Source organism: Akanthomyces muscarius, assembly GCF_028009165.1.
Source record: "Akanthomyces muscarius strain Ve6 chromosome Unknown contig_18, whole genome shotgun sequence".
Lineage (NCBI taxonomy): Eukaryota > Fungi > Ascomycota > Sordariomycetes > Hypocreales > Cordycipitaceae > Akanthomyces > Akanthomyces muscarius.
The window spans coordinates 1,885,154-1,909,290 of record NW_026611618.1 but is presented as its reverse complement, the minus strand read 5'-3'; the positions used below and the strand labels follow the sequence as shown (position 1 = coordinate 1,909,290).

The following is a 24,137-nucleotide window of genomic DNA, read 5'->3' as shown; positions in this document are numbered from 1 at the left end:
GAATTATATATTTTGGCACATTGAATACATTTTGGCACATTGAATACATTTTAGCACATTGAATGCATTTAAGAATATTCAACCATACTTTTTAGAGAGCCGTTGATATTTCTTGAACATGCTGAGTATAACAGTGCTTGTTTCATGCTCAAGCCGAAGCCACTGTGGCGCACTAATTTGCAGTGGCTCCGTTCTCTCATCGGCACCAAAACGCCAGGCCGCGATCTTTCATCCACCCCGATAGCCATTCATCTCGAATCTTGGTGGCCAAGAATGGACCAGCTTTATGAATGGCGCAAACAATTTCTCGGCGATCGAGTGTCCGATGACTTTCTCTCCGGCGCGGCCGCTGGCTGTCTGGCCACGATTTTGCTGGTCCTTATCGCGCGCGTCGTGTCAATACTGCGCAACGATGTCTACGACCTCTCTCACTGGAAGCTGAACATTCGTGTGCCAATTCAGCCCATGTGGATGAACATGGGATACTGGTGGGTGAAAGATTGACTTCGGATTTTGCCGCTATCCTGTATCTGCGCTCACAATTCCTGGCTAGGCGGACACCGCGCGGCGAGAAGATACAGCATCTTGACCAGGCTTGCGCCGCGCTGCTTCGGGAAGTCCTACGCGCCGCCGACCTGCTCACCGGCGACCCCGTCGCCGAGAAGGAGCTCCGGCACCGCCGCAGCATTGCCATTCTCGACGTGGGCTTCGGCTGCGGCGACCAGACCGTGGAGATGGCGCGCACCCTCGACGCGCCCGCCTGGCAGAGCTTCCGCTACGTCGGGCTGACGCTGAACCAGGCGCAGCTGCAGCTCGCGTACCAGCGCGTCGAGCGCGAGATTGCCAGCGCCAACCGTCACGGCGTCCGGCTGGGGCCCGAGTCGTTTCGCCTCTTTGGCGCCGACGCCGCGCGGCCCGAGTCGTGGGCGCGGCCGGTCCGGGCGCTCGTCGACGGCATCGCGGACGAGGCGAACCAGGACCGCTGGCTGCTGGCCCTGGACTGCATGTATCACTTTGCGCCCTCGCGGATGCCGCTGCTGCTCTATGCGGCGCGCGAGCTCAAGGCCAACTTCATGGCGTTTGATCTCGTGCTCAACGACAAGGCCTTCTTCTCGGCCCGCATGACGGCGAAGCTGGTGGGTCGGCTTGCGGGATGTCCGCTCAATGCGTTCATGACAGAGGGGCAGTACACAGAGCAGCTTGTGGACGCAGGATATGACAAGGGTACGGTTAAGATTCAGGATGTAACGTCGGCCGTGTTCAGCGGGCTTGTGGCACACATTGAGAGACAGCAACGTTCACTAAAGCCTTACGGAATATCCATGGGGAGTATGGGTGTGGCAAGGCGGATGTTTAACTGGGCCGACAGCACTGGTGTCTTACGTGCCGTCATAGTCGTGGCCCGTGTCAAACGCAAAACCGCATAGTCGTACAGGGTATTGTGTTGGGGATTTTGTGACGGGGCATTAAGTAACGGCAAGCCTTCCACCCGTCAGAAAGTGTGCGTTGGGCATCATCATACCTGAAATTAACTGATTAATATCCATGCACGCCATATTGTTGAACGATTGGTCTATATCGCGTGACACATTGTATTCAACGGCGGTGGCGTTGGGGAAATTGCTGCTGTAAACTAACCGATAGCACGCCGGAACCTCGACAATCCGTTCATGGAGCGGTCTTGCATTCTGTAAAACGTTAGACACGTCCATTGATACCACGTCAATCAATGAAAGTTCTTTGAGGAACAATGCGGGCGTCCGTGGTTAGCGCCATGAAGTGGGCGCTGCAGCGGGCGCTCGAGCTGGAAGACGGAAACGTCGGAGCTTTGTCACACACTAACTAATGCTGCCTGCAGCCGCCTGCAGGCATGAATCGTAAATTGCCAAAACGGCTGCAGAGAGAGAGACATGCCAACAAATTGGTCTATGCAGCCTCCTGGAGCCTCGCCGCAGCAGCCTGGTTGACTGGAACCATTGTGCCAGCTGAACCAAGCCGCGTGCGTGTCGGTTCCAGCAGCCAGCCACAGTCCTACTCGGGATTCAGGCCTAGCCCTCTTCCTCAAGTTTAGGTCTCTGTACGTTTTTATATTGACAAGGTCATCCATTTAGCCGCATGTACTGTCAGCTGGTGTGTTGCAAGCCTCAATGAAGCCGTCCGACCAGCCAAGATCAAGGCCAAGAGACGGCGAGGCCAGAGGCTTGCTCGAGCGCGGCCATGAGGGCAGCCCCCGCAGTGGCTATCTCAATGCTTGATGAGGCGAGTCTTTTGTTTTCATTTACACGCCACCGAGTTATTTATACGAAGTTGCGGGCTGTGATTGACCATCTCTTGTTCATGTGGAGGCGCCCACGTATCATGGGAGCTGGGCTGAACCCGACTACCCATTGTTTGCTTTGGGGGAACGGGCAGTCCCATAGGAGGAGGATATATTACCCTGGAAGCGTATCATGTGGATGGAGATTACATATATAGGACTTTGCACTTGTGCTTGCATGTAGGATTTGAATGCTTGATGTTGACTATAAGTTGCACGACACACGCTCGTTGCGGTTGTTGAGACATCATGTCAACATGTCTCTTCTTGGAACTATACACTCTCAAGACACTCAAATACTTGTTGCAGGTTTGTTTGCATATTATGCTCTCCTCTACGCACTCCATCGATTTATGGGCCATGTTTTCCGAGACTTCTATTGCACTCGACTCGAACGACTCGGCACACATAAGATGCTAGGACTGCTCGTTTTCATCATTGGCATTCTGTTGACCTTGATTTCGGCTCCATTCTGTGCTCGAGCACTTCTTTCAACTCCAGCAAGCCGAGATGGCTATTCAACGAGCGCCTTGACGATGGACTCCAAGATTTGCATCGGAACGAGGTATGTGCTGTGGACAGCGGAAATGCCTTTCCTTGGCGACACGCACTTTTACTTGGTCCACCACATCTTGTCCCTTTCATCGGTGGGCCTTGCCGTATTCAAAAGCGCAGATTTGCGAATCGTCTATCTGATCGGTGCCGGCCTCATCACGGAACTGCTTTCCAGTTCTCGAGCCTTCATCCGTGGGTCAGGTTTGCACCACGGCCACCCGAAGCTCTTCGCCCGCATCACGATCACCAATGCCGCCGCGATCCTGCTCCTTCGGACCTTGCCATCGATCTACCTGCTACAAGAGCTGTTCCGACCAGCACTTGCGACCGACCTGGGCCTGGCTCTCTTCTCCACACTAGCATTTTACACCTGCTTCGTCACGTATATTGCCTACAAGCTATTCGCCGGGCAGGGATATGTCTCGTTCCAGTCTGCTAGCCCGGCACATTTCGTGTTCAAGATTGGGGAAGAGACTAGTCAGGTTTCGGTCTACAGCTTGCTGCTAGGTGCTGCAATGGCATCTGCTCAGCTGTTGTCGGCTTCCCTGTACGAGTGGGCGAACATTGAGACGCTCCCGCAAAGGGAGCTGTCTAGCTTGGCTGGCATTGGCCTAGGAACCGTCATCAGTGGTCTTTTTGGCGCCAAGTATATGAATCGATCGCTATCAGTCTCGACCAGCCCGAGCATGGAACAACAAAAGGCAACTTCGCCGTTGCCAGCATCACCGGGCATATCGCGTCGATTCTTCCCAGGCTTCAAAGGCATATCAATTCAAGGTGCCATTCTTTTTTCCGCCACTTGGTTGAATCTTTGCCCGATTTTGGGCTTCAAAGTGAACAGCAGGCTTCTTTTCTGCGCCGCTGGACTGAGCCTGCCTGCTGGTGAGGCAATTGGACGCGTCGGCTGTTACTTTGCTGGGTGTTGTGGCTCCACGCGAAGAGAAAAGTACCCTGGCATACAATTGCTGTCGGCGACCTTAAATATGATTGTTTTCAGCTCCGAGATGCTGTATCTCTCAAATCATGGCACTTCCAGGATTGGCGAGGCTGGCTTGGCAGCAGTTCTAGGAAACGGCGCTGTGCGCTTCGTGCTTAATCCGCTGAGAACCGACTCTGCCAGAAATCCTTTCAGTCCTGCTAGTGCATTTGCTTTGGCACAAATTCTCCTTTCTTCATCTCTGCTGGCGCTGGAGAAGGCTGAAGGTGGTATGGATCCTTATACATCCTTCCTCGCAACCATTGGCGAGGCCGCCAGCAACATTTTCATGTGCCGTGCAGCCGCCTTCGCTTGGGAAATAGCAGTAGCGCAACTTCAGAAACGCCAACTGTCCCGATTCGCTCGAATAGACAATTTTGTGTACGCCTTTAGTGTTGCAATCGTTCTGCTGAGCATGAATAGCAATACAGGGGATGAAGTGGCGCGTGCCGGGAAATCGTTTGTTCAGAAGGAACCCTTGTTCGTCATGTCAAGCCCTGCATTATTGGGCTCCGTAGCCGCTGCTGCAGGATTTCCAATCATTCTTCTGAACTGAAGTCGCGGTGCGGATGGGCCGTGAAGAAGCATCCGTGTCAACATGCGTCTTGTTTGAGTCGAACTTTTTAAGCGTAGGCGCAGTATACCACGAAGACGACAGCCATAAATATGTTTACAGAATTCCTTTTCTCTAAAGCGACAGATTTCTAATACAAATACCCTCTTCTTACTCATATGTCATAGCATCACTTTCTTGATGGGCTACCAACCTCGGCAGTATCCTCTAGTTAACCAGCGCAGCATCAGCCTTATTATGTGCAGCCCCCTACCTGGGGCGAGAATGAGATAGTTGCAGGAGGCACACGGGCAAAAGTTACCAACGGGATGAACAGAATAAACGTAAATGTGTGGATTTGTACATCGCCGAGCGTGGTCAGCGCTTGAGAATACTAGTTATCCACTAGATCAGCGGCACATTGGCTTTGTGACACAGCGTCTGGAACCTCCCAGTGCTCTTGGCCAGGCGCGAAATAAATGCGCTGAGGCCTTGTAAAACATCGAGACTAGAATCTAGAAGGCTCGGTTCAATCAGTATAATGTCAAAGTATTCTCTCCGTAGATACTGACCCGTGCCGCAACGGGGTGTATCTGACTTGTTCGTTTATACCATCACGAGGAGAACGATAAGACACCGAAAATGGCAGACGCCGAAGACCGACTAGCGTATGGAGATATCCCAGAAGATAACTGGAGTCGAGTTCTCGGATTCTAACGAATTGGCTGCAGCTATTCGACTTGACGAAAGGCTAGCTGCAGCCCAGAAACCCGCTTCTCAGTAGAACCTGGGGTGACTGGAGGAATCGTGTATTGTTAGTGTCACATATACCGGCATGCTTAACAGCGACACTGCTCTAGTAAACTGGGCTAATGCAAAAGAAGTTGATTTACCCCGTCATCACCAGTAGATGGGATCTTTGGCTCAATAGGAGACCAGCGCAAGAAAAAATAAATACAATAAGCTGGTGCACCTGGTGCTGTCGCTCGATAATGTTGCATCCTCCTTCAATGAAGCATCACACGAGCGTTGACAAGTAAATTCTTGAGAGATACGCACGGCACCGCCTCACAGCACATTGGGTTTACTGAGCAAGACCTACGCAAACTTTTAAAACTACGTAGCACAAGCCTGGAGGACTGGCCGTGGCGGTGGCTTTGGCCATTTCGTGTTTTCCGTTACGTCTCCAGCGGGGCTACCAGAGCCACCAGCGAGCTTTGAAGAAGATATTAGCAGGGAAGTGTAGACTGGGGTCATAATTCTAGCATCCATTGGAGAAGCAATGGATCTTGCTAGCGAGTGTGACAAATAGGCTTGGTGATAGCAAAAGTTCCTTCAAGTCCGTATAGTAAGTAGCCTTGGCCTGGCTTGTGCTAGTCAGTGGCGCTGGCTGACGGGGGCTGTCGCGATATAAAAAGGGTCGACTCCCATTTGTGCTAGTATTCTTAGCGACGAGCAAATCTTCAGTATTTACCTGCAAAGTAAAGGAATCGTCTTGCAGAAATCAGCACGGCATAAACACACGATGAAGTTCTCCATCCTCGCCGTCCTCAGCGTCGCTGCCGTCGCTGTCGCCAAGCCGGTGCCGGACACTCGCAGCGTAAGTCATCTCCGGCGGAATGGAACACGAATTGTAGGGATGGCGCCCGGTGACATATTGCTGATCAGGCGAATACAGGATTGCACATGCCCTATTCAGCCCAAGGCTTGCGGTTGTGTTATCCCGTAAATACGTTACTTGCCTAAGACGCCGTCGGCCGACCGACAAACTAGAGACAGCATCTCTATACAGATTGGTTTTCTCCATGTTAGCTGATTGAAAATGGGTCGCGGAGGATGGGATCAACCTAGCAGGTCATAGACTTGATAGCGGCGACTCAATCGCCAGGATCATCTACTCTAGAGGTGATTGATGTCTTGGGCCGTCAAAATCGAAATAAAAAGAATGCATAGTTGAAAAATTGTGAGCACCGAGCCTTCGCAAGGCTGTCTGTGACTGCTGCTTCCACGGGCCTCTCGGCTTTGTCCAATGCCCGCATCGGTCGGCACATTCCTTAGTCAACTTACCGTGCCCATCAGCGCTCGGCCTCCGGACCAGCTATCACAGCGGCGACTCCACCGGTACCTGAAATAGCAGCACTTGATCGACTGAATTCTGGGCCGAGCATTTGTACCTGAATGTTGCCCCTGAGCCTTTGAGGGTCTGATAAGCATTGAGTTTCGTGGTGTGTTGTACGTTGGAAATGCACGAGATTATGATTTGAAGGCAGTCCGTGGTTCTCGCAGGTACGTGAGATTGTACAGTTGACACGAGCTCTGAGAGACACTACCATATAACGGTTCGTGATACAGAGTCGGACATAGACTCCAGAGGGTCGCACATGCGCGATTAACTCCGTGGAAGTCGGGTAGTATGAGGATTTAGCGCACCCGCATCGCGTTTTCACAATTTTCTATACTAATTCCCGTGGTTCTTGGTGCAGAATTGCAAACAAACCTCTTCCTCATTAGTCTGGTCCAGCCCTGCGCCACCATAAGCAGTTGGCCTGGCGTTGGCTAGTTACCAGTATTAGCGGACATCACCTAGCGGCTCGGATGACCGAAATGCCATCGACTAATCGGAAAACTTTATTACTATATAATCAAGCCAGCGCGTCGACGCGTGCATAATCGACGCTTCGAACCTCTGCTTCATCATTATACTGTTGGAAGAAATCGCCTTTCATCAACCGAACTCCTTCATAAAGCATACTGCCAACTTTTCAATCACTACAATGGCCACCAACTCTGCCTCCGTCGTCCCCCGCTTTTACAGCTTCTTCTTCAAGAATCTCGATCCTCTTGTGGCGCTCTGGGGTGTCTATCTCAACTTTGTGGACCCAGATGCCGCGGTCAGGGCATCTGCGCCGGCGTCTACGTACGACCCGAACCAGGTCTTCCTCTTCCACCAGACGGGCGGCCTCGCGCTGGCCATTGCAGTCGTATCGGCTGTGTTGCCCCGTTATTCCCAGGACCTGGGCGTGTGGCGCATCTTCCAATTCGCCCTGTTCCTCTCTGACATCGCAGGTCTGAGCGGCATCTACAATTCGCTGGCTAATCAAGGCCGACTCAGCCCGTCAACCTGGACCTCTGACGACAAGGGATTGGCCGGTACCTACGTTATGCTCACCGTTATCCGAGCGCTTTTTCTCCTGGGAGTTGGCTGTGGGAGACCGGCAGCTGCTAAGAAGTCTGCCTAGCGAGTCACTAAAGCCGTGTGTTTCCCTCCCTCCTTATCTTGTTGTCTGTCTTACACTTGTTATTTCCGGCACATTCGAGCAAGTGGATCCGAAGGCTTTCGAGAGAAACGAAAGATCAGAGGCAGTACTGCAGTGATCTGTGTCGATATAATGGCAACGACAATGGAGTATTTAAATCAGTTAGCCACAACGAATATCCAATACGTTTTTAACTCGGTCGCCAATGATGAGTTGCTTTCGACTGGCTGGCATTTTTGGGCCAACCTATTGGAGAGATGATGTTCAGCACGCGGCCGGAAATTCAGCAGTCTATGCGCTAACTGCACTGACTTGATTTCCAGGTCAACGCGCCCTTCTATCAGCCCTTGCTCCAGCTTCATTACCACACACTCCCTGGATCATGTATGTCTCCGAGTCCATCTTGGCGGTTGCATTGTAACGTGCGCTATGACGCAAAGACCAGCCACAAAAGCAAACAGGCTGCTGCCCCCAACATACAAGGGCTCATCATACATACATTCCCTTTTTCAAGCCTCGGTGAGCTTGAAAATAATGCAGTTAAGAGCCAAGCTCTGCTGCCATCACTCATCATGCAGTCGACATTGTTTTCCGTCGTCGCGCTCTGTGCCAATCTAGCTGCTGGAGCTGTGACAGCGTTACAGAATGGTGCCGGCATTTCTTCCCTCGACGATGCAAAATGGACCGTGACGAATGAGCATGGGAATATTACGGTGCCGGGAAAATTTCCATCACACGTACAGCTCGACTTGTTTGCTGCTGGGGTTATTGGTAAGGCAAACAACTGACGATTCGGATTTTGGACATGCTGACAAGGTTAGAGGATCCGTATGTCAACGCCAGTGGAGGTATTGAATCTGATTGTGACTGACGCGACTCTGATCTAGACTCCGCGGCTTCAACGATATTGATCTCCGATGGATAGCGAATCAGAACTGGACATATACAAGTGGTCCTCTCGCTAATCTGTAAGCTTCTTTAATAGGCTAACCTGCTCCCGGCTAACGGTGTTGCAGTACTCACGATGAAGGCCTGAAAACTTGGCTCGTGTTCGATGGATTGGACACCTTTGCGACAGTGAAATTTTGTGATCGGGTTATTGGCAGCACAGACAATCAATTTCGCCAGTGGCAGTTTGATATCACTCCGGCTATGCAAAGCTGTAAAGACACGCCCAGGTTGAGCCTCAACTTTGGAAGCGCGCCGAAGATTGCTAACGCCATATCCGCTAGCAAGCCACAACGTAAGTATACACGACTAATTATCTGTCTTGCGATTTTTTCCCTCGAAAGGAAAACTAACTCGATGCGTTAGCCTGGTCAAAAGCACTTATCGCCGCATGGACGTTCGAAGTTCCGAACAGGAACTTTGTCAGAAAGCAACAGTCTGACTTTGGCTGGGATTGGAGTCCTGCATTCACTCCTGCAGGGCCATGGAAAAGCGGCCGAATCGTCCAAGTCCGAGATGAAGAGTATCTGCATGCGGTAAACACTGTTGTTGACGTCTATCGGCGAGGCCAGACCAATAATTTCGCCCCCGACCAAAGTCAGCCGTGGGTGGTAAATGCTAGTATCGATTACATCGGAACCCTGCCGAGCGGCTCCTACATCGACGCCACGATCACGAGCACTTCAAAAGATTGCGCGGTGTTATTCCAAGGCCAACTGGCGGACCTGCAGGTATCTGAAAATGCAATCAGTGGCAGCATCGATATTGGCAGCTCAAAGCCAAAGCTCTGGTGGCCAAATGGCATGGGAGATCAAAGCATGTACACCATTGAGCTTGAGGTGCGGAACTCAAATGGCTCATCACCACTATTGAAATCCTCACGACGTTTTGGATTTCGCACTATTCTTCTCAGTACTGGAGCCACGAGCGAGGAAGAGGTTACGGGAGGCAAACAGCCCGGAAACGACTGGCATTTCGAGATCAACGGCCATCAATTTTATGTCAAAGGCTCCAGTCTCGTACCACCAGATGTTTTTTGGCCGCGCGCCAACGCCAAGCAGATGAACGACATGTTTGACGCCATGCAGCACCAAAAGTTCAACATGCTTCGCGTTTGGTCGTCTGGCTCCTATCTCCCCGATTTCATTTACGATATAGCTGATGAGCGTGGCATCCTTCTGTGGAGCGAGTTTCAGTTTGGAGATGCACTGTATCCGGACGACACAAATTTTATCGAGAGTGTGCGGAAGGAGGCGGCCGACAATGTTCGTCGTGTCAATCACCATCCGTCATTGGCATGCTGGGCCGGTGGCAATGAGATCGAAAATGTTGTCCTCCCAATCTCAAAGATGGCAGATAACAAGAACTATCTGTTGTACGTGGGCCAGTATGAACACCTTTACATCGACACTCTCTTTCGAGTAGTGGCTGCCAACTCCCGATCGATTTCTTACACCCCTTCGAGCGGCAACAACGGATGGACGAAAATTGACATGAACCTTCCTGTACCTATGGTACAAGTGTACGACAATAAGACCAAAGGCCACCTCTACGGCGACACGGAGTACTACAAGTACGAAGCTGGCCCAGCATTTGACGAAAGTGCGTATCCCGTGGGGCGTTTTGCGACCGAGTTTGGTTTCCAGAGCATGCCTAGTTTGCAGACGTGGAGAACTGCCATCAATGACGAAGATTTGCAATTTAATTCTTCTGTGATTGTTTCCAGGAACCATCACTATCCACCAGGTGGCCTGGTTGCAGACGTGTCCAAGAGCTTGAAGGGCATGGGAGAAATGACAGACGCTGTGGAGCTTTACTACCCTTTGCCCGAGAAGACAGATCCAATCGAACATTTCAGCGCGTGGTGCCATGCAACGCAGCTATTCCAGGCCGATTTCTATCAGAACCAGATCCAGTTCTATCGTCGCGGCAGCGGCGGAAAAGAACGACAGCGAGGTACCTTATTCTGGCAGCTGAATGACGTTTGGCAGGCGCCGAGCTGGGCGGCTCTCGAGTACGGCGGTCGTTGGAAAGTACTACCGTACTACATCCGCCGCGGTTACCAGAATGTTGTCGTATCAACTTCATGGAACAGCGCGTCGAAAAATCTGGAAATTTGGGTCACCTCGGATTTGTGGCAGGCGGTCTCCGGAGAGGTCTCTATGACTTGGGTCGATTTGCAAGGCAAACCACTGAAAAACAATCTCAAGTTCCCCAAGACCCTCAATTTCACTGTCGATGCCCTCAGCAGCACCAAAGTGCACAAGGCTGTCTTGCGAGCCTTTACTATGGCAGACCCTGAAAATGCGTTGCTTATGCTATCGGTCGAAGCCCATGGCCAGCTTCCAAATTCCAACGTGCGCGAGAAGTTTACACATGAGGTTTCGTTTCTCCCTGTTGCACCAAAAAAGGCAAAAATAACAGATCCTGGCTTGCGTCTCACGTACGACGCCGCCTCGGGCAAATTTACCGTGGAGGCGACCAAAAGTGTGTCGCTGTACACTTGGCTTACGCACCCTGCCGACATGGTGGGCTTTTTCGATGATAACGCATTTGTGCTATTACCAGGGCAGAAGAAAGAGATTGGGTTCACGCTGCAACAAGACGAGACGAATGGCAGCTGGGTACATAATGTCACAGTTAATAGCTTGTGGGATCTAAACCACGATTAGGAGCGTACAATTGCGGGTAATACAAACCATAGAATACAGCACGGAAACGATCTAAGATAATGTTGACACAAATTGCTTTGGTATTATATGAATTCCCGAATGTTTCGCCGAGGCAGAGTGTTGGGTTAGGGTCCGGCTTTAAAACAAAACAGACCATCTCCAGCAAGATCTAACTTTAGTTACCAGCTTCGCACACTAAAGATCTCCACCGTGGCGAGTGTAAGCCCAGAACGAACAGTATATCCGCTGGTTTGGTATACGATCTCAAGTGACTTCAGCTTCAAAACAGATGTCGACAATAAAGCAGATGAACAAAAGCTGCTTCCGATCACGGAGAAGATTCATCACGTGCTGTTCCAGCTGCCAAGATTACATGCTGGCCGAGTGGATAGGCACTCTGCCGGAATCCCAACTTAACAAACACAAAGCAAATCAGCCATAAAGAAAAGAAATACGCATACTGACTGAACTGGAAAATAAAACGAAACTCCAAAAAAGATGGGCTCTGATTGCTGTGCCCCTCCTCCCGTCGAGGCTGCTCCAGCTGTGACTCCTCAGCCGGGCGGTTGCCGCGACTTGTGCTGCGTCGACTCTGACAAGACCATTCTCGCCGCAGACAACGATCTGGACAAAGACAAGGACGCTGCTCCCGACTGCTGCGCCGGCAAACCTGGTCCATGCTGCGACACGTCTTGCCTTGATCGCCTCGCCGTGCGCGAGTGCGCGGGCGGCCCCGATAGTATGCATCCATCCCCAATTATTACCTCCTCCCGGCCCACGAGCTGACCATCTGCTCAGCCTGCCGCGGCGTGGTCGACGGCAAGGCCTGTTCTCAGCACAGCCTCTCGATTCTCGACCGCTACAGCGTCACCCTTGAAACGCTAGGATGCATCTGCCGTGCCCTTATCGCCCTTGGCGAAGAGACGTGCTGCGACATTCGTGATCGCCACTCTGCCTACGGCGGTAGCGGAGGGCGTGCCAATTTGCCCCAGGGTCGCTCCCGCTCTTCCGAGACCGTTAGAAGTAGCAGCAGCAGCAGCAGCAGTGTCACGAAGGATCAGGCCACGCAGAATCGACTCCGGCTGCGTGGCAAAGGCTCGGGTGACAGCGCTCTCAGGCCGACCGCAGCACCGCCCAAGAACGCCTGCCCTGGATCTTGCTGCTCGCCTGCTGTTGTGATGTCGATGTCGGCGACTCGCAAGGGAAAAGAAAAAGAGTATCCCTGCGCTGAGGCGAGTGGTTGCACGTCAGGCGGTGGATCTTGCTGTGGTGAAGACAACAAGTCTGCGAGCAACGCTTCGTCTTGCTGCGGCAAACCAGTTGCCGCTGAAAAGGGATTGGCTGCTGGCTGCTGCGAGAAGCTTACTGACAACAAGGCTGCCTGTGGAGACGCTTGCGAGAAGCCTGTGGCTAAGGTATTGAACTCTGCTGGTTCTTGCGCTGAGCTGAAGCCTGCCGAGAAAAGCCGCGCCCATTCCTGCTGTGAGAAACATGCCGCCGGGGAAGCTTGCGTTGAGCCCTGCAGCGAGGAGCCAAAAAATGCAGCAAGGAGTTGTGCGGATGCGTGCTGTGACGCACCAGTCAGAAAGATGAACAGTCGCACTGCGATGAGCTGCGAGCAGCCTGCTGTTGACAACAGCTGTGCCGATTCTTGCTGCGATTCCTCTCTTGCTGACAAGAGCTGCGCCGACGCTTGCTGCAAGAAGCCGGCCGTTGCAGCAGAAAGTTGTGCAGATTCTTGCTGTGATGTCCCCGCGACAGTGGACCACGATGGCAACATGGCCATTGAAGCCATTCCCGATATTGAGGATCAAGGACTCGGTAAAGAGCGTGTCATTCTCAGCATCTCTGGCATGACTTGCACTGGCTGTGAAACAAAGCTCAGTCGAACTCTTGCCAGTGTTCCCGCAGTCAAAGATCTCAAAACGAGTCTGGTTCTCTCGCGTGCCGAATTCAACATTGATCTTCGCCTTGGCACCGTTGCTGAAGTGATTAAGCATCTGGAGCGGACGACTGAGTTCAAATGTGAGCGTATGCAGAATCAAGGATCCAGTCTCGACTTAATCATCTCCACCGACCCTTCCAAATTCATCGACCAAACCTGGCCGGATGGGGTCATGGATATGGTGGTCATTGACAAGCAGACCGTTCGCGCCACATTCGATCCTAAGATTGTGGGAGCTCGAGATCTTGCCGAGAGGTCCTGGGGAGAGCCATTTGGTCTTGCACCTCCTCGTGGCGACGCGTCACTTGAAGCAGGTAGCAAGCATGTCAAGCACATTGGATGGATGACGCTTCTCTCTGCCATCTTGACGATTCCAGTCTTGGTCCTGGCTTGGGCACCGCTACCTAAGAGAGAAGTTGCCTACTCCTCCGCCTCGCTCGCCCTGGCTACCATTGTCCAGGTCGTCATCGGTGGCCCTTTTTATCCCAAGGCGCTCAAAGCTCTCGTCTTTTCCCGGGTCATTGAAATGGACTTACTCATTGTCTTGAGTACCAGCGCCGCCTACGCTTTCTCTGTCGTTTCTTTCGGATACCTTATTGCAGGCAAGCCACTTTCGACTGGTCAATTTTTCGAGACCAGCACGCTTCTCGTCACACTGATCATGGTTGGGCGATGGGTTGCTGCCCTGGCGCGTCAGAGAGCTGTCGAGTCCATTTCTATGGAGTCGTTGCAATCGCCGACGGCTATTCTACTTGTAAACGGCACCGAACGCGAGATTGACGTCCGTCTCCTTCAATATGGTGACGTTTTTAGGGTTCTTCCCGACAGCAGAATTCCGACCGACGGTACTGTCATTTCCGGTTCTTCTGAGACTGACGAATCCATGCTCACGGGTGAATCAAAGCCTGCTGAGAAGTACCCAAAATCCGCGGTTATTGCAGGATCTATCAATGGCCCTGGGGCTTTGACTGTTCGACTCAACCGCCTTCCCTGCGACAACACTATCAATACGATTGCAGACATGGTCAATGAGGCGAAGTTGTCGAAACCGAAACTACAAAACCTCGCCGACCAAGTTGCATGTTACTTTGTCCCCGTCGTAATGGTCTTGACCATTGTTACCTTTGTCATTTGGGTCGTTTTAGGCACGACAACTCGCCACCAGAACGGGTCTGAAGCTACTATTCAAGCTGTTACCTACGCCATTACGGTTCTCATCGTCTCTTGCCCCTGTGCCATTGGTCTGGCCGTTCCCATGGTTATCGTCATTGCCAGTGGTGCAGCTGCTAAAAAAGGCATCATCTTCAAGTCTGCTGATGCCATTGAAGTCGCATACAAGACACGCCACGTTGTGTTTGACAAGACTGGAACTTTGACGCGCGGAAAACTGTCAGTCACTGCGGAGCAATGCTTGGGCGAAAGCAAACTTCCTCTTCTCCTCGGCCTCCTGCAGAACAGCAGACACCCCGTCTCCATCGCTGTAGCTACCCATCTCGAAACTAAAGGCATTACAGCCGCCGCCGTTCCTGAGCCGAAAAGTCTTACCGGAAAAGGTGTCGAGACCGTGGCTGGTGGCCAGCGGCTGCAAGCTGGTAATTCTCACTGGCTTAACTTGTTTAATCACGCCCTCGTTCAACCAATGCTCGCAAACGGCTGCACCGTCTTCTGCTTCTCTATCGATGGCGTTCTCATAGCCGCTTATAGCCTCGAAGATGAGCTACGCCCTGACGCTGCTACCACTGTCGAAGCCTTGAAAAAGCGCAACATTTCGGTTCACCTAGTGTCGGGCGACGATGACGGCGCTGTTCAGGCTTGTGCATCCAAACTCGGCATCCCTGTCAGCAACGTGGTTTCTCGCAGCTCTCCGGCCGGCAAAGGCGACTATGTCAAGAAACTCGATTCGGTCATATTTTGCGGCGATGGCACGAATGATGCTGTTGCTCTCGCGCAGGCCACGATTGGTGTGCACATCAACCAAGGCGCCGATGTCGCGCAGGCGGCCGCGGACGTGGTTCTCGTGCGCCCACACCTCGACGGCATCCTCGCAATGATGAATGTCAGCCGAAAGTCGGTCAATCGGATCTGGTTCAACTTTGCGTGGAGTGCTCTTTACAACACGTTTGCGGTCCTCCTCGCGGCAGGCGCTTTTATCAATGCCAGAATCCCACCTGAATTCGCTGGACTGGGCGAGCTCGTGAGCGTCTTGCCCGTCATTGCCGCCGCTGTGCTTTTGCGGTGGGCAGATATTTAGATCCGTCACAAAGCAGGGTTTAAGGAACGGCGCGGCATCATCAAACGAAAAGAACCTGATGGTTACGCACGTTATCATGTGCACGGAGAAGCTGCGACAGTGCGAATTGCGTAGTATGGTTCCTACGAACGGGGCTCACATGATGGCCTCTGCGTCGTCTTCGTTCGCCAACCTTGTCACTTAGCGCTTAGCTGTATGCCATTTTTCCCTGCCAGTGTCGTGTATATGTGACTCTTGAAGTGACACTGCTCGTGAAATTCTATATATCGATACTATAGCTTGGATTGCCTCCCGTGAAGTAGTTGGCTGTCTCTTCTCAAGCAAGTGAATCAACCTGTGGAAAGATCTGTGCCGACTCCAATCACTCCACTGACGGTATTTTACGATTGTGCAACCCAACTGCCACAGTCTCTCGTGTCGCACCAGATAACTCATCCCAGTGCAGTCTACTGAGTCCTACGGGACTGTTTCGTAGGCGTTGACTTTGGCCAGACCCTAGAGCGTCAACCCAATCGTATTCATCTCTGATCAAAATCATTACGCAGCTGAGCAAGTATAGGAGCGCGACAATGCAGGCTGACAAAAAGTGGTGGTTGCTCTCCGAGATGCTATAGGTCCTTGAGTCATGGATGTGTTGAGTAAATAAGAGTTTACAGTAAGAGGAAAGCGGCGCGAATGAAAAATGCACTGTACGGAAGGTAGAGTTGCATTGACTATCCGTAGACTAGAGCATGTCGCTGTCAGCGGATCTGGTTTAGATCTGCATTTGTAATCGCACTGTGGGACACGGCCACTCGTGAATGGAATCATGGGAATCTAGACCAGAACTGCACGCGAGCTCTGTCCTTGGCTTTTTCTTATTGTGCTGGCAAAGGCTTTTGGGTTTGCGACGCAGTCTCCGCTGTCAGCAGCCACCAGCGACGACGGTCGGGCTCCTCACAACGGCGTCATCAGCCCAAAGTCCAATCTCATTTCTTTTTCAGCAGACAGAGGAAAGATTGCCTGTGAGCCTTGCGTGAACGGGAAAACTCTCTGCATTTGTCCTTGTCGACTCCTCCCAGCTCTCCACACCGGGGCAGGCTAGCGTCGCCATGCCGCCCGTGGCCGCATGCGCCAGCGCCCAGAATGGTCTCGCCTGAGCACTGAGGGCCCGCCACTAGTTAGGGCCAATCACCGCAGCTGTCTCACCAATGGCGCAATATCTTCAAGGCAGGTCTCGGTTGTTTTTTTCTTCGTTGCTCTCGCCCAGCTCAGCTCGTGGGTGTGCACTAACCACCAAGCCGTTGACGTGGGTTGCGCCGGGAAAAGAGGGGGCCGGAAGCTGGATGCAGCAGTAGATTCGACCAGACGATCAGAAGCTGGCTTAATATATATATATATATTTCAAACCTGCACGCGCGAGCTATCGACTTCTTGCATCTTCTCCAACGTTGCCCCGACCTGACCCAGCGCCTGCTTTTGGTAGCTTCACCCCCCAAAAAGCTATAGACCACCATCCGTCCACCACGTCATAGAGACGGTCATACAGCAGACATGGGTGGTGAACCAAACTTGTCCGACGAGTCTCTCGGAGAACGCAGACATTCCGACTATGGCAGCATCAACATTAGCGACGACGACGACACCGTCATTTCCAAAGGCTCGCTGGATCCCGTGTACGAGGCCAAGGCCAAGGTCCTCAACCGTGCAGTACGTTGCAGCCCACTCAACCTCGCCTCGCCGTGAGCGCATTCACCCACGCGCCACGGTCGCCGCGGCACACAAGACGCCATAGAAATTCTAATTCGTGCTCCTTTGTATAATAGGTTCAAGATATTGGCATGGGCTGGTACCAATGGCAGCTCTTCCTGGTTGTCGGCTTCGGCTGGGCCAGTGATAACCTGTGGCCCGTTGTCACATCGCTCATCCTCAAACCCATTGCCAAAGAATTCCTGCCCACGCGCCCGCCGCTCCTCGTCCTCGCCCAAAACATCGGCCTCCTCGCCGGCGCTGCCTTCTGGGGTTTTGGCTGCGACATCTTCGGCCGCAAATGGGCCTTTAACCTGACCCTTGGCCTCACGGCCTTTTGGGGCCTCGTGTCCGCCAGCGCGCCCAACTTTGCCGCCATTGGCATCTTCAACGCCTTTTGGTCCTTTGGTGTCGGAGGTAACCTCCCCGTCGACTCGGCCATCTTCCTCGAGTTCCTGCCGCAGTCGCACCAGTATCTGCTGACGGTGCTCTCCCTCGACTGGGCCGTCGCCCAGGTCGTCTGCAACCTGATTGCCTGGCCGCTGCTCGGCAACCTGACCTGCCCGCAGGACGCCACCGTGTGCCGCCGCAAGGACAACATGGGCTGGCGCTACTTCCTCATCGCCGTGGGCGGCCTGACCTTGCTCATGTTCCTCGCGCGCTTCTTGCTCTTCAAGCTGCATGAGTCGCCCAAGTACCTGATTGGCAAGGGCCGCGACGAGGATGCTGTCCGTGTCGTCCACGAGGTCGCGCGCATCAACGGGAAAACGAGCACCCTCACGATCGAAGACCTCCGCGCCTGCGAACCCGAGAGCTATGTCGCGCAGACGGACACGGCAGCGGCCGTGCGCAGACATTTGGAGAAGCTGGACACGAGGAAAATCAAGACGCTCTTCTCGACCAGGCGCCTGGCAATCAGCACCTCGCTGATCATGCTCCTTTGGGCATTGATTGGTCTTGCGTTCCCGCTGTACAATGCGTTCTTGCCCTACATCCAAGATTCCCGTGGCGCCGATTTTGGCGACGGCAGCACATACCTGACGTATCGCAATACGCTTATCATCTCGACGCTCGGTGTACCTGGCGCTTTGCTCGGTGGTCTTCTCGTTGAGCTGCCCCATCTCGGACGCAAGGGCACATTGTCCATCTTCACAGTGCTTACCGGCGTCTTCCTCTACTGTTCCACCACCGCCACCACCAGTGAGGCGCTTCTCGGCTGGAACTGCGCCTTCAACTTTTGCAGCAATGTCATGTACGCCGTTTTATACGGCTATACACCCGAGATTTTCCCCACGCCGCAGCGCGGCACCGGCAATGCGCTGGCTGCCATTTGCAACCGTGTCTTTGGCATTATGGCTGTAAGTAAAAGATCTCACGTCGCCTGTTCCCTCGGACTTGTCTCTAACACATATATAGCCCATCATTGTCATGTTTGCGAATCTCCAAACCTCCGCGCCCGTATATACCAGCGGCGCCCTGTTCCTTGCAGCGGGAATTATCGTGATGCTGCTGCCGTTTGAGTCGAGAGGCAAGGCGGCGCTCTAATGGCCAGGCACGGGAATAACCTTGGCATGTAATAAAGGTTACTGTGGAATTTTGTTTTTATGGTATAATTTGCATTTTTGTTTCGTTTGCGAGGCGAGTCTGGCGCACAATGTTCACCAGTACATGCAATGGGGTTGGTATACTGAAGAGCGCCAGATCGGGCAGCGATATAGGTCAGACGAGGGCTGCGCAGTTCTGTTACGGCATTTTCGCATTTCTTTTTTGTTCTCAGGATTAGGAATTTCATCACTCATGTGTTCCTCTGGCAGTAAATATGCCAGGGGAGATGCTACGCCGCTCTACTGTTCTCTGAAAGCCTACCGAGGTGGTCGCTGTAGTGAATGGGGAGCAACTACCGTGTTGAATTCAGGTGCTAACATATCATGAGCTACAGGAGAATTATCTGAGCGGCCAAGAAAAGAATTGGTCACACCCTCGGCGCCGTTACGCTTCCACGCGTTTTTATCGCCAGCGGCTGGCTCGTTCCATACTGGAGTCGACTGTCCGTCACCAACAACCGGCCTAGTAGACGGTAGAACAAGACGTGTACACTTCGTATATTCTATTTTCGCAATTTTGCGGAACTAAAATTATATTTTCGTCCATCCAGTCGTAGAGCTACGAAGCGACCAAGTCAATCAGAGGCTCGTGTATAGTGCACGTTGTAATGCAGTCGACAAAATGAAAACAAAATTATCAAATGGAAAATAGTCAGAAAGACTGGTGCCGATAGAAAAAGGATAATACCTCAACCCAAAAACTACAATATCCATGTGTGGCCAGACTGGAGTCCTTCGATAGCCGCGGGCTTTAGCACGAGAGGCATTCAGAGCAACAAGCAAGAGCCAAATGCTGGATGACGATGTGCGCGTGGACGGTACATCCGCAGCGAAGCCACACTGAAAAATACAATGCACCGAAAGTTTCCTAGTACAATAAAATTGAAACAGTTTCTGTATTTAAATTTATGCCTGAATAGTTATTCTCGGCCATATATTCTCCGACTTACACGGCCATTTAGGGTAAATAGGTACGCGCCGCGTCAGGTGACCACCTGAGTGGTTCGCGTCGCCGCCACTCTGGCGCGTCACCAAACATTAAACAAATAGGCAACAGACCTTTTAACCTGCGACGGCCTCCAGAGCAGCATCATAGGCAGACAACATTTTACTGCGCAGAGCATTTGCTATCATAACCGCTATGCTGCCTATTTAACAGCGGATTTTTCCAACTTTATACGAATCATACGACTTGCTGTAGCGAACCGCGACCATGGGCGAGGCGGTCTTTCATGAGTGCGCGATCGCGTTTGTGCCCAGCAGCTCGCTTACGCCCAAAGCGATCAGTGAGGTACGCAACGCCGCAACTGGATGTCCGTTTCATCGCAGACTCTTTCTGACTTAGGTTTTTTTCACATGATCAGCTCTCGGCCATTCTCGAAGACAATGGCGCCGAAGTTCTCGAGCCGCGCCGAAACGGCACCATTGCCATTGACCACGTCACGCACATAATATCCAACACAATCGACTTTCAGCAGTACACCGAGTCGCAGGCCGTCATGATACCCGTCGTCACGACGCACTGGATCACGGCGTCCATCAGCAAGCGGCGCGTCGCGCAGGTCCGCCCGTTCTCGCCGGACCCGCGCCTGATCTTCGCCGAGGTGGTGGTGACGTGCGCGGACCTGCCCGTGACGGACAAGGAGAGCATACTCGGCGCCGTCATGGCCCTGGGCGGCCAGGAAAGCAAGGACGTGTCCAAGCTGACGACGCATGTGTGCGCCCTCTCCATGGACCACCCCAAGGTGCAGGTGCCTCTCTCCAAAGGCTGGAAGGGCAAGATTGTTCTGCCCCACTGGTGAGCTCTCCGATGCAAGATGATACCAAGGGGCGACTGCGCTAATCACGTTTTGGCAGGTTTGACGACTGCTTCAAGCTCGGGAAGCGAATCGACGAGACGCCTTATTTGCTGCCCGATCCTGAGATTATGAAAAAGACGCCCGAGGACGAGATCGATATTCCCGTCAACGACAACCTGGATGGCGCCACGTCCCCGAATCCGCAGTGGCTGCCATTGCCCCCCGACGGCGACTCGGTGCGCCCACCGTGCACTGTTTTCCAACACCGAAAGGTGCTGCTCGGCGCAGACCTCAACATTTCACCGCGACTTACCAAAGCCGTTCGGGATATCATCGTCAACGGTGGCGGCAAAATGGTCGACACGGTGGATGCCTGCGACATGTACATTGGCCAATATCGCGACGGTACGCAGTACGTGCGTGCTGCCCAGTCCTGTAAAGACGTCGGCAACCTGTCTTGGCTCTACTATCTGATTGTTCAAAACTCGTGGACCTCATCCCTGAGACGACTGCTTCACTACCCCACACCTCGCAATGGCATCGAAGGCTTTCGCGGCCTCCGAATCACAGTGTCCAACTACGGCGGTGAGGCCCGCATCTACTTGGAGAACCTCATCAAGGCTTGTGGCGCCGAGTTTACCAAGACGATGAAGGCCGACAACACACATCTAATCACCGCGCGCGACTCGAGCGAAAAGTGCAAGGCGGCGCCGGAATGGGGCGTCAACGTCGTCAACCACCTGTGGATCGAGGAAAGCTACGCCAAGTGCCAGCTGAAGCCCATCAACATTGCAAAGTACATCCACTTCCCGCACCGCACGAATTTGGGCGAGATTATTGGTCAGACCTTTTTAGACGAGGGCAAGCTGAAGGAGTTGTACTACCCGGGTGGCGACGCAGAGATGACAGGCAGTGCCAAGAGGAAGCGCAAGATTCTGGAAGCGGCCGAGGACAATGCCTACCACAATGGACCTGCTGACGGCGTGGTCGTTGCGCAGACAGCACATGATGTCGATGAGGATGTGCTCATGACAGAAGACGCGGAGAACTCGCCGCCGAAAAAGGCCACTCCTGCACCTGTCGAGACGCCAGTGCGGGCACGCCACGTTCGTTCGGGCAAGGAAAATGACACACCGTCAGTTGTGTCGACTGGTGGCCGTAGTGCAAAGGCCAAGGCCAGGGACAAGCTGCAAAATATTGCACCGGACATTGCCCTTTACGAAAAGGAGAAGAAGCGCTCCGCCAAGGCCACCACCCCTTTTGGCGGCAAACGCGCTGCTGACCTTGTCGAGAAACAGCGGCTCGCCGAGGAGGACGCAAAGGAGAAGAAGGCCGCGGAGAAGGAGAGTGCAAAAGAGGATGAAGTTGCAAAGCGACCAAGCAAGAAGGCTCGCCCATCGTTGCCCGACGTTGAAATGCGCATTATCCTCACTGGATTTACGAGATGGGTGGAGAACAAGCATAAAGAAGATGCGGATAGGGTAAGATGTAACCCGAATTTATTGTGGTGTCTATTTGTACTAACAATATCCAGCGCAACCTGCGCGATCTGGGCATCCAACTCGTCCAGGAGGGCCAGCCATGCGACTACCTCGCGGCGCCGCATATCGTGCGCACCGTCAAGTTTTTGTGCGCCCTCGCGCGCGGGCCCGAGGTGATTTCATCGTCCTTCATCGACGCGGCGCTTGAGACGGGCGAGCTGCCGCCCATGCACGAGCACAGGCTCAAGGACAAGGCGGCGGAGCGGCGGTACAACATGACGCTGGACAAGTCTGTCGGCCGGGCCAAGGCAAACCGGGGCCGACTCTTGCAGGGGGTGGCAGTGTACTGCACCGAGACCATCAAGAACGGGCCCAAGAGCTACCAGGTCATCGCCGAGGCCAACGGGGCCATCTTCAAGATCTACCGCGCGCGCAGCGGCACCACCATCAAGCCGACGACGGCGGAGCAGGACGGCGGAGCGCCGCCGGATCCCGTGTACCTACTCAGCGGCGCGAGCGCCGAGGAGAAGACCATGTGGCCGCGCTTCCGCGAGATGGCGATCAAGGGCCACATGGAGCCGCGTATCGTGGCGCCCGACTGGCTGCTGGACGTGGCCATGGCGCAGCAGGTCCGGTACGATCCTAAGTTTGCGGTGGAAGTCTTTCGACAAAAGGAGTAAAGGGAGGGGCTTTGGCGGGGGTTTGCTGGAAGGGGCGTTTCCGTGGCATCTTGCTACTACATCTCCCAGAATACAGCTGGGATGAAGTCGTTTCTTGTTTTTGCTTTTGTATCAAGTATATACCATGCCCGTAATGATTACGTACTCGGCATTCTTTTTTGGGGGCAGCATCAATTCAAAAGAATTTGACACCGAGAGAGTCTTCTTGGCCAAAGATCTGGGCCTTGCCGCGCTTGACGAGTATGTTGAGTGCTTTGCGCAGGATTTCACCGTCGATGCCGTGAAGCTCTGTTTTTGCTCCATCGTTAGCACATGCCTTCTCTCTCTCTCTCTCTCTTTCTCTCTCTCTCGCTTTCGAGGTAGATCCATCATAGTCATGTAATCAAACGTACCCGTGTTGCGCGTACCGTCGCCCTCGGAGAGCTCATACACCGTCAGCACGCTCCCCTTTTGCGCCGTGTCCTCGACGTACGCCTCGACGAGCGCCGCCCACTCCTCGGGCCTGCGCCAGTACACCAGCACCACGTCCAGCCCCCCTCCGTCCTGCGCCGCCGCTGCTGCCGCCGAGGACCCCGGCCCGGCCAGATACTCGGCCCGCCCGTCCTTGACCATGGCGTCGACGAGCTCGCGGATGTCGGGGGCCTGGAGGCGCCGCTCGAGACGCCGGTTGCGGAAGAGGTCCGAGTCGGCGGCCTCGGAGAGGCGCAGGCGGAAGAGGCGGTGGTGGCGCGCGTAGGACAGGACGAGGGCGGCCCAGGTGCGCAGCTGGGCGTGGCGCGTCGTCAGGTTGGTCTGGCGCGTGAAGAAGGCGGGGAAGAAGTACTCTTGCGGGAACTTGAAGTCCGCGGCGGCGGCTGCCGGAGTTGTCATGGTTTCGGAGTTGTGGGATGACAGACGACTGTGGGCTGCCGGTTGAGATGACAGCAGGGCGGGCGGCGTAGGGGGTGAGTGTGGTGTGGTGGTTGTGTGAGATGCAGTATGAGGCTGATATGAGGTGAGTTTGCGTCCACGGTGGTGCTGTTCTTGGCGGGGTGTGTGGTGGGGGTGACTTTTGTCCACGCGACGACCGCAGCTGCAGTGCAACTACATCAGCCTTGTTTTCACATCCTTTATTCTTTATTGTTATTTTTTCTACTAAACCTTGAGAATTTGTCGACGACTGAACTGGTAAGAAAAATGACAATTGCCATGTGTAGCTCAGTGAGAGACGGACTCGCCACATGGCAGCTGTCCAGCCCACAGCACCTTGCCGCACAGATACCAGGCCAGCCAATCGGGTGTTGCTGATACCGCACCAACCGTTGCGCAACGATCGCCCACCCAGATAAAACCATCAACGATAATAAATAAATAAAAAAGTACCCAGCCCAC

General features: G+C 53.4%; 9 protein-coding genes across 9 annotated transcripts; 8 read left to right on the top strand and 1 right to left on the bottom strand.

The window, feature by feature from the left end:
* Positions 1–273: 273 nt before the first annotated feature.
* LMH87_009092 (uncharacterized protein) lies at positions 274–1,427 on the top strand (the record flags this gene model as incomplete). Its single annotated transcript, XM_056202370.1, has 2 exons — positions 274–488; positions 554–1,427. 2 exons carry the CDS (start codon positions 274–276, stop codon positions 1,425–1,427), a joined length of 1,089 nt encoding a protein of 362 aa, XP_056056940.1.
* A 1,426-nt stretch (positions 1,428–2,853) lies between these two features.
* LMH87_009091 (uncharacterized protein) lies at positions 2,854–4,404 on the top strand (the record flags this gene model as incomplete). Its single annotated transcript, XM_056202368.1, has 1 exon — positions 2,854–4,404. One exon carries the CDS (start codon positions 2,854–2,856, stop codon positions 4,402–4,404), a length of 1,551 nt encoding a protein of 516 aa, XP_056056939.1.
* Positions 4,405–5,926: 1,522 nt separating this feature from the next.
* Positions 5,927–6,961, top strand: LMH87_009090 (uncharacterized protein; the record flags this gene model as incomplete). The annotated part of the gene is made up of 4 exons (XM_056202367.1): positions 5,927–6,001; positions 6,080–6,126; positions 6,668–6,687; positions 6,885–6,961. The coding sequence occupies 4 exons, from the start codon at positions 5,927–5,929 to the stop codon at positions 6,959–6,961; spliced, it is 219 nt and encodes a 72-aa protein (XP_056056938.1).
* Positions 6,962–7,175: 214 nt separating this feature from the next.
* Positions 7,176–7,640, top strand: LMH87_009089 (uncharacterized protein; the record flags this gene model as incomplete). The annotated part of the gene is made up of 1 exon (XM_056202366.1): positions 7,176–7,640. The coding sequence occupies one exon, from the start codon at positions 7,176–7,178 to the stop codon at positions 7,638–7,640; it is 465 nt and encodes a 154-aa protein (XP_056056937.1).
* Positions 7,641–8,044: 404 nt separating this feature from the next.
* On the top strand, positions 8,045–11,278 carry LMH87_009088 (uncharacterized protein; the record flags this gene model as incomplete). Its single annotated transcript, XM_056202365.1, has 5 exons — positions 8,045–8,429; positions 8,480–8,486; positions 8,546–8,626; positions 8,675–8,901; positions 8,973–11,278. The coding sequence occupies 5 exons, from the start codon at positions 8,045–8,047 to the stop codon at positions 11,276–11,278; spliced, it is 3,006 nt and encodes a 1,001-aa protein (XP_056056936.1).
* A 498-nt stretch (positions 11,279–11,776) lies between these two features.
* On the top strand, positions 11,777–15,474 carry LMH87_009087 (uncharacterized protein; the record flags this gene model as incomplete). The annotated part of the gene is made up of 2 exons (XM_056202364.1): positions 11,777–12,017; positions 12,077–15,474. 2 exons carry the CDS (start codon positions 11,777–11,779, stop codon positions 15,472–15,474), a joined length of 3,639 nt encoding a protein of 1,212 aa, XP_056056935.1.
* A 1,533-nt stretch (positions 15,475–17,007) lies between these two features.
* Positions 17,008–18,747, top strand: LMH87_009086 (uncharacterized protein; the record flags this gene model as incomplete). The annotated part of the gene is made up of 3 exons (XM_056202363.1): positions 17,008–17,163; positions 17,280–18,560; positions 18,619–18,747. The coding sequence occupies 3 exons, from the start codon at positions 17,008–17,010 to the stop codon at positions 18,745–18,747; spliced, it is 1,566 nt and encodes a 521-aa protein (XP_056056934.1).
* A 1,272-nt stretch (positions 18,748–20,019) lies between these two features.
* Positions 20,020–22,766, top strand: LMH87_009085 (uncharacterized protein; the record flags this gene model as incomplete). The annotated part of the gene is made up of 4 exons (XM_056202362.1): positions 20,020–20,097; positions 20,171–20,604; positions 20,664–22,086; positions 22,140–22,766. The coding sequence occupies 4 exons, from the start codon at positions 20,020–20,022 to the stop codon at positions 22,764–22,766; spliced, it is 2,562 nt and encodes an 853-aa protein (XP_056056933.1).
* A 175-nt stretch (positions 22,767–22,941) lies between these two features.
* Positions 22,942–23,636, bottom strand: LMH87_009084 (uncharacterized protein; the record flags this gene model as incomplete). The annotated part of the gene is made up of 2 exons (XM_056202361.1): positions 22,942–23,054; positions 23,159–23,636. The coding sequence occupies 2 exons, from the start codon at positions 23,634–23,636 to the stop codon at positions 22,942–22,944; spliced, it is 591 nt and encodes a 196-aa protein (XP_056056932.1).
* Positions 23,637–24,137: the final 501 nt, after the last annotated feature.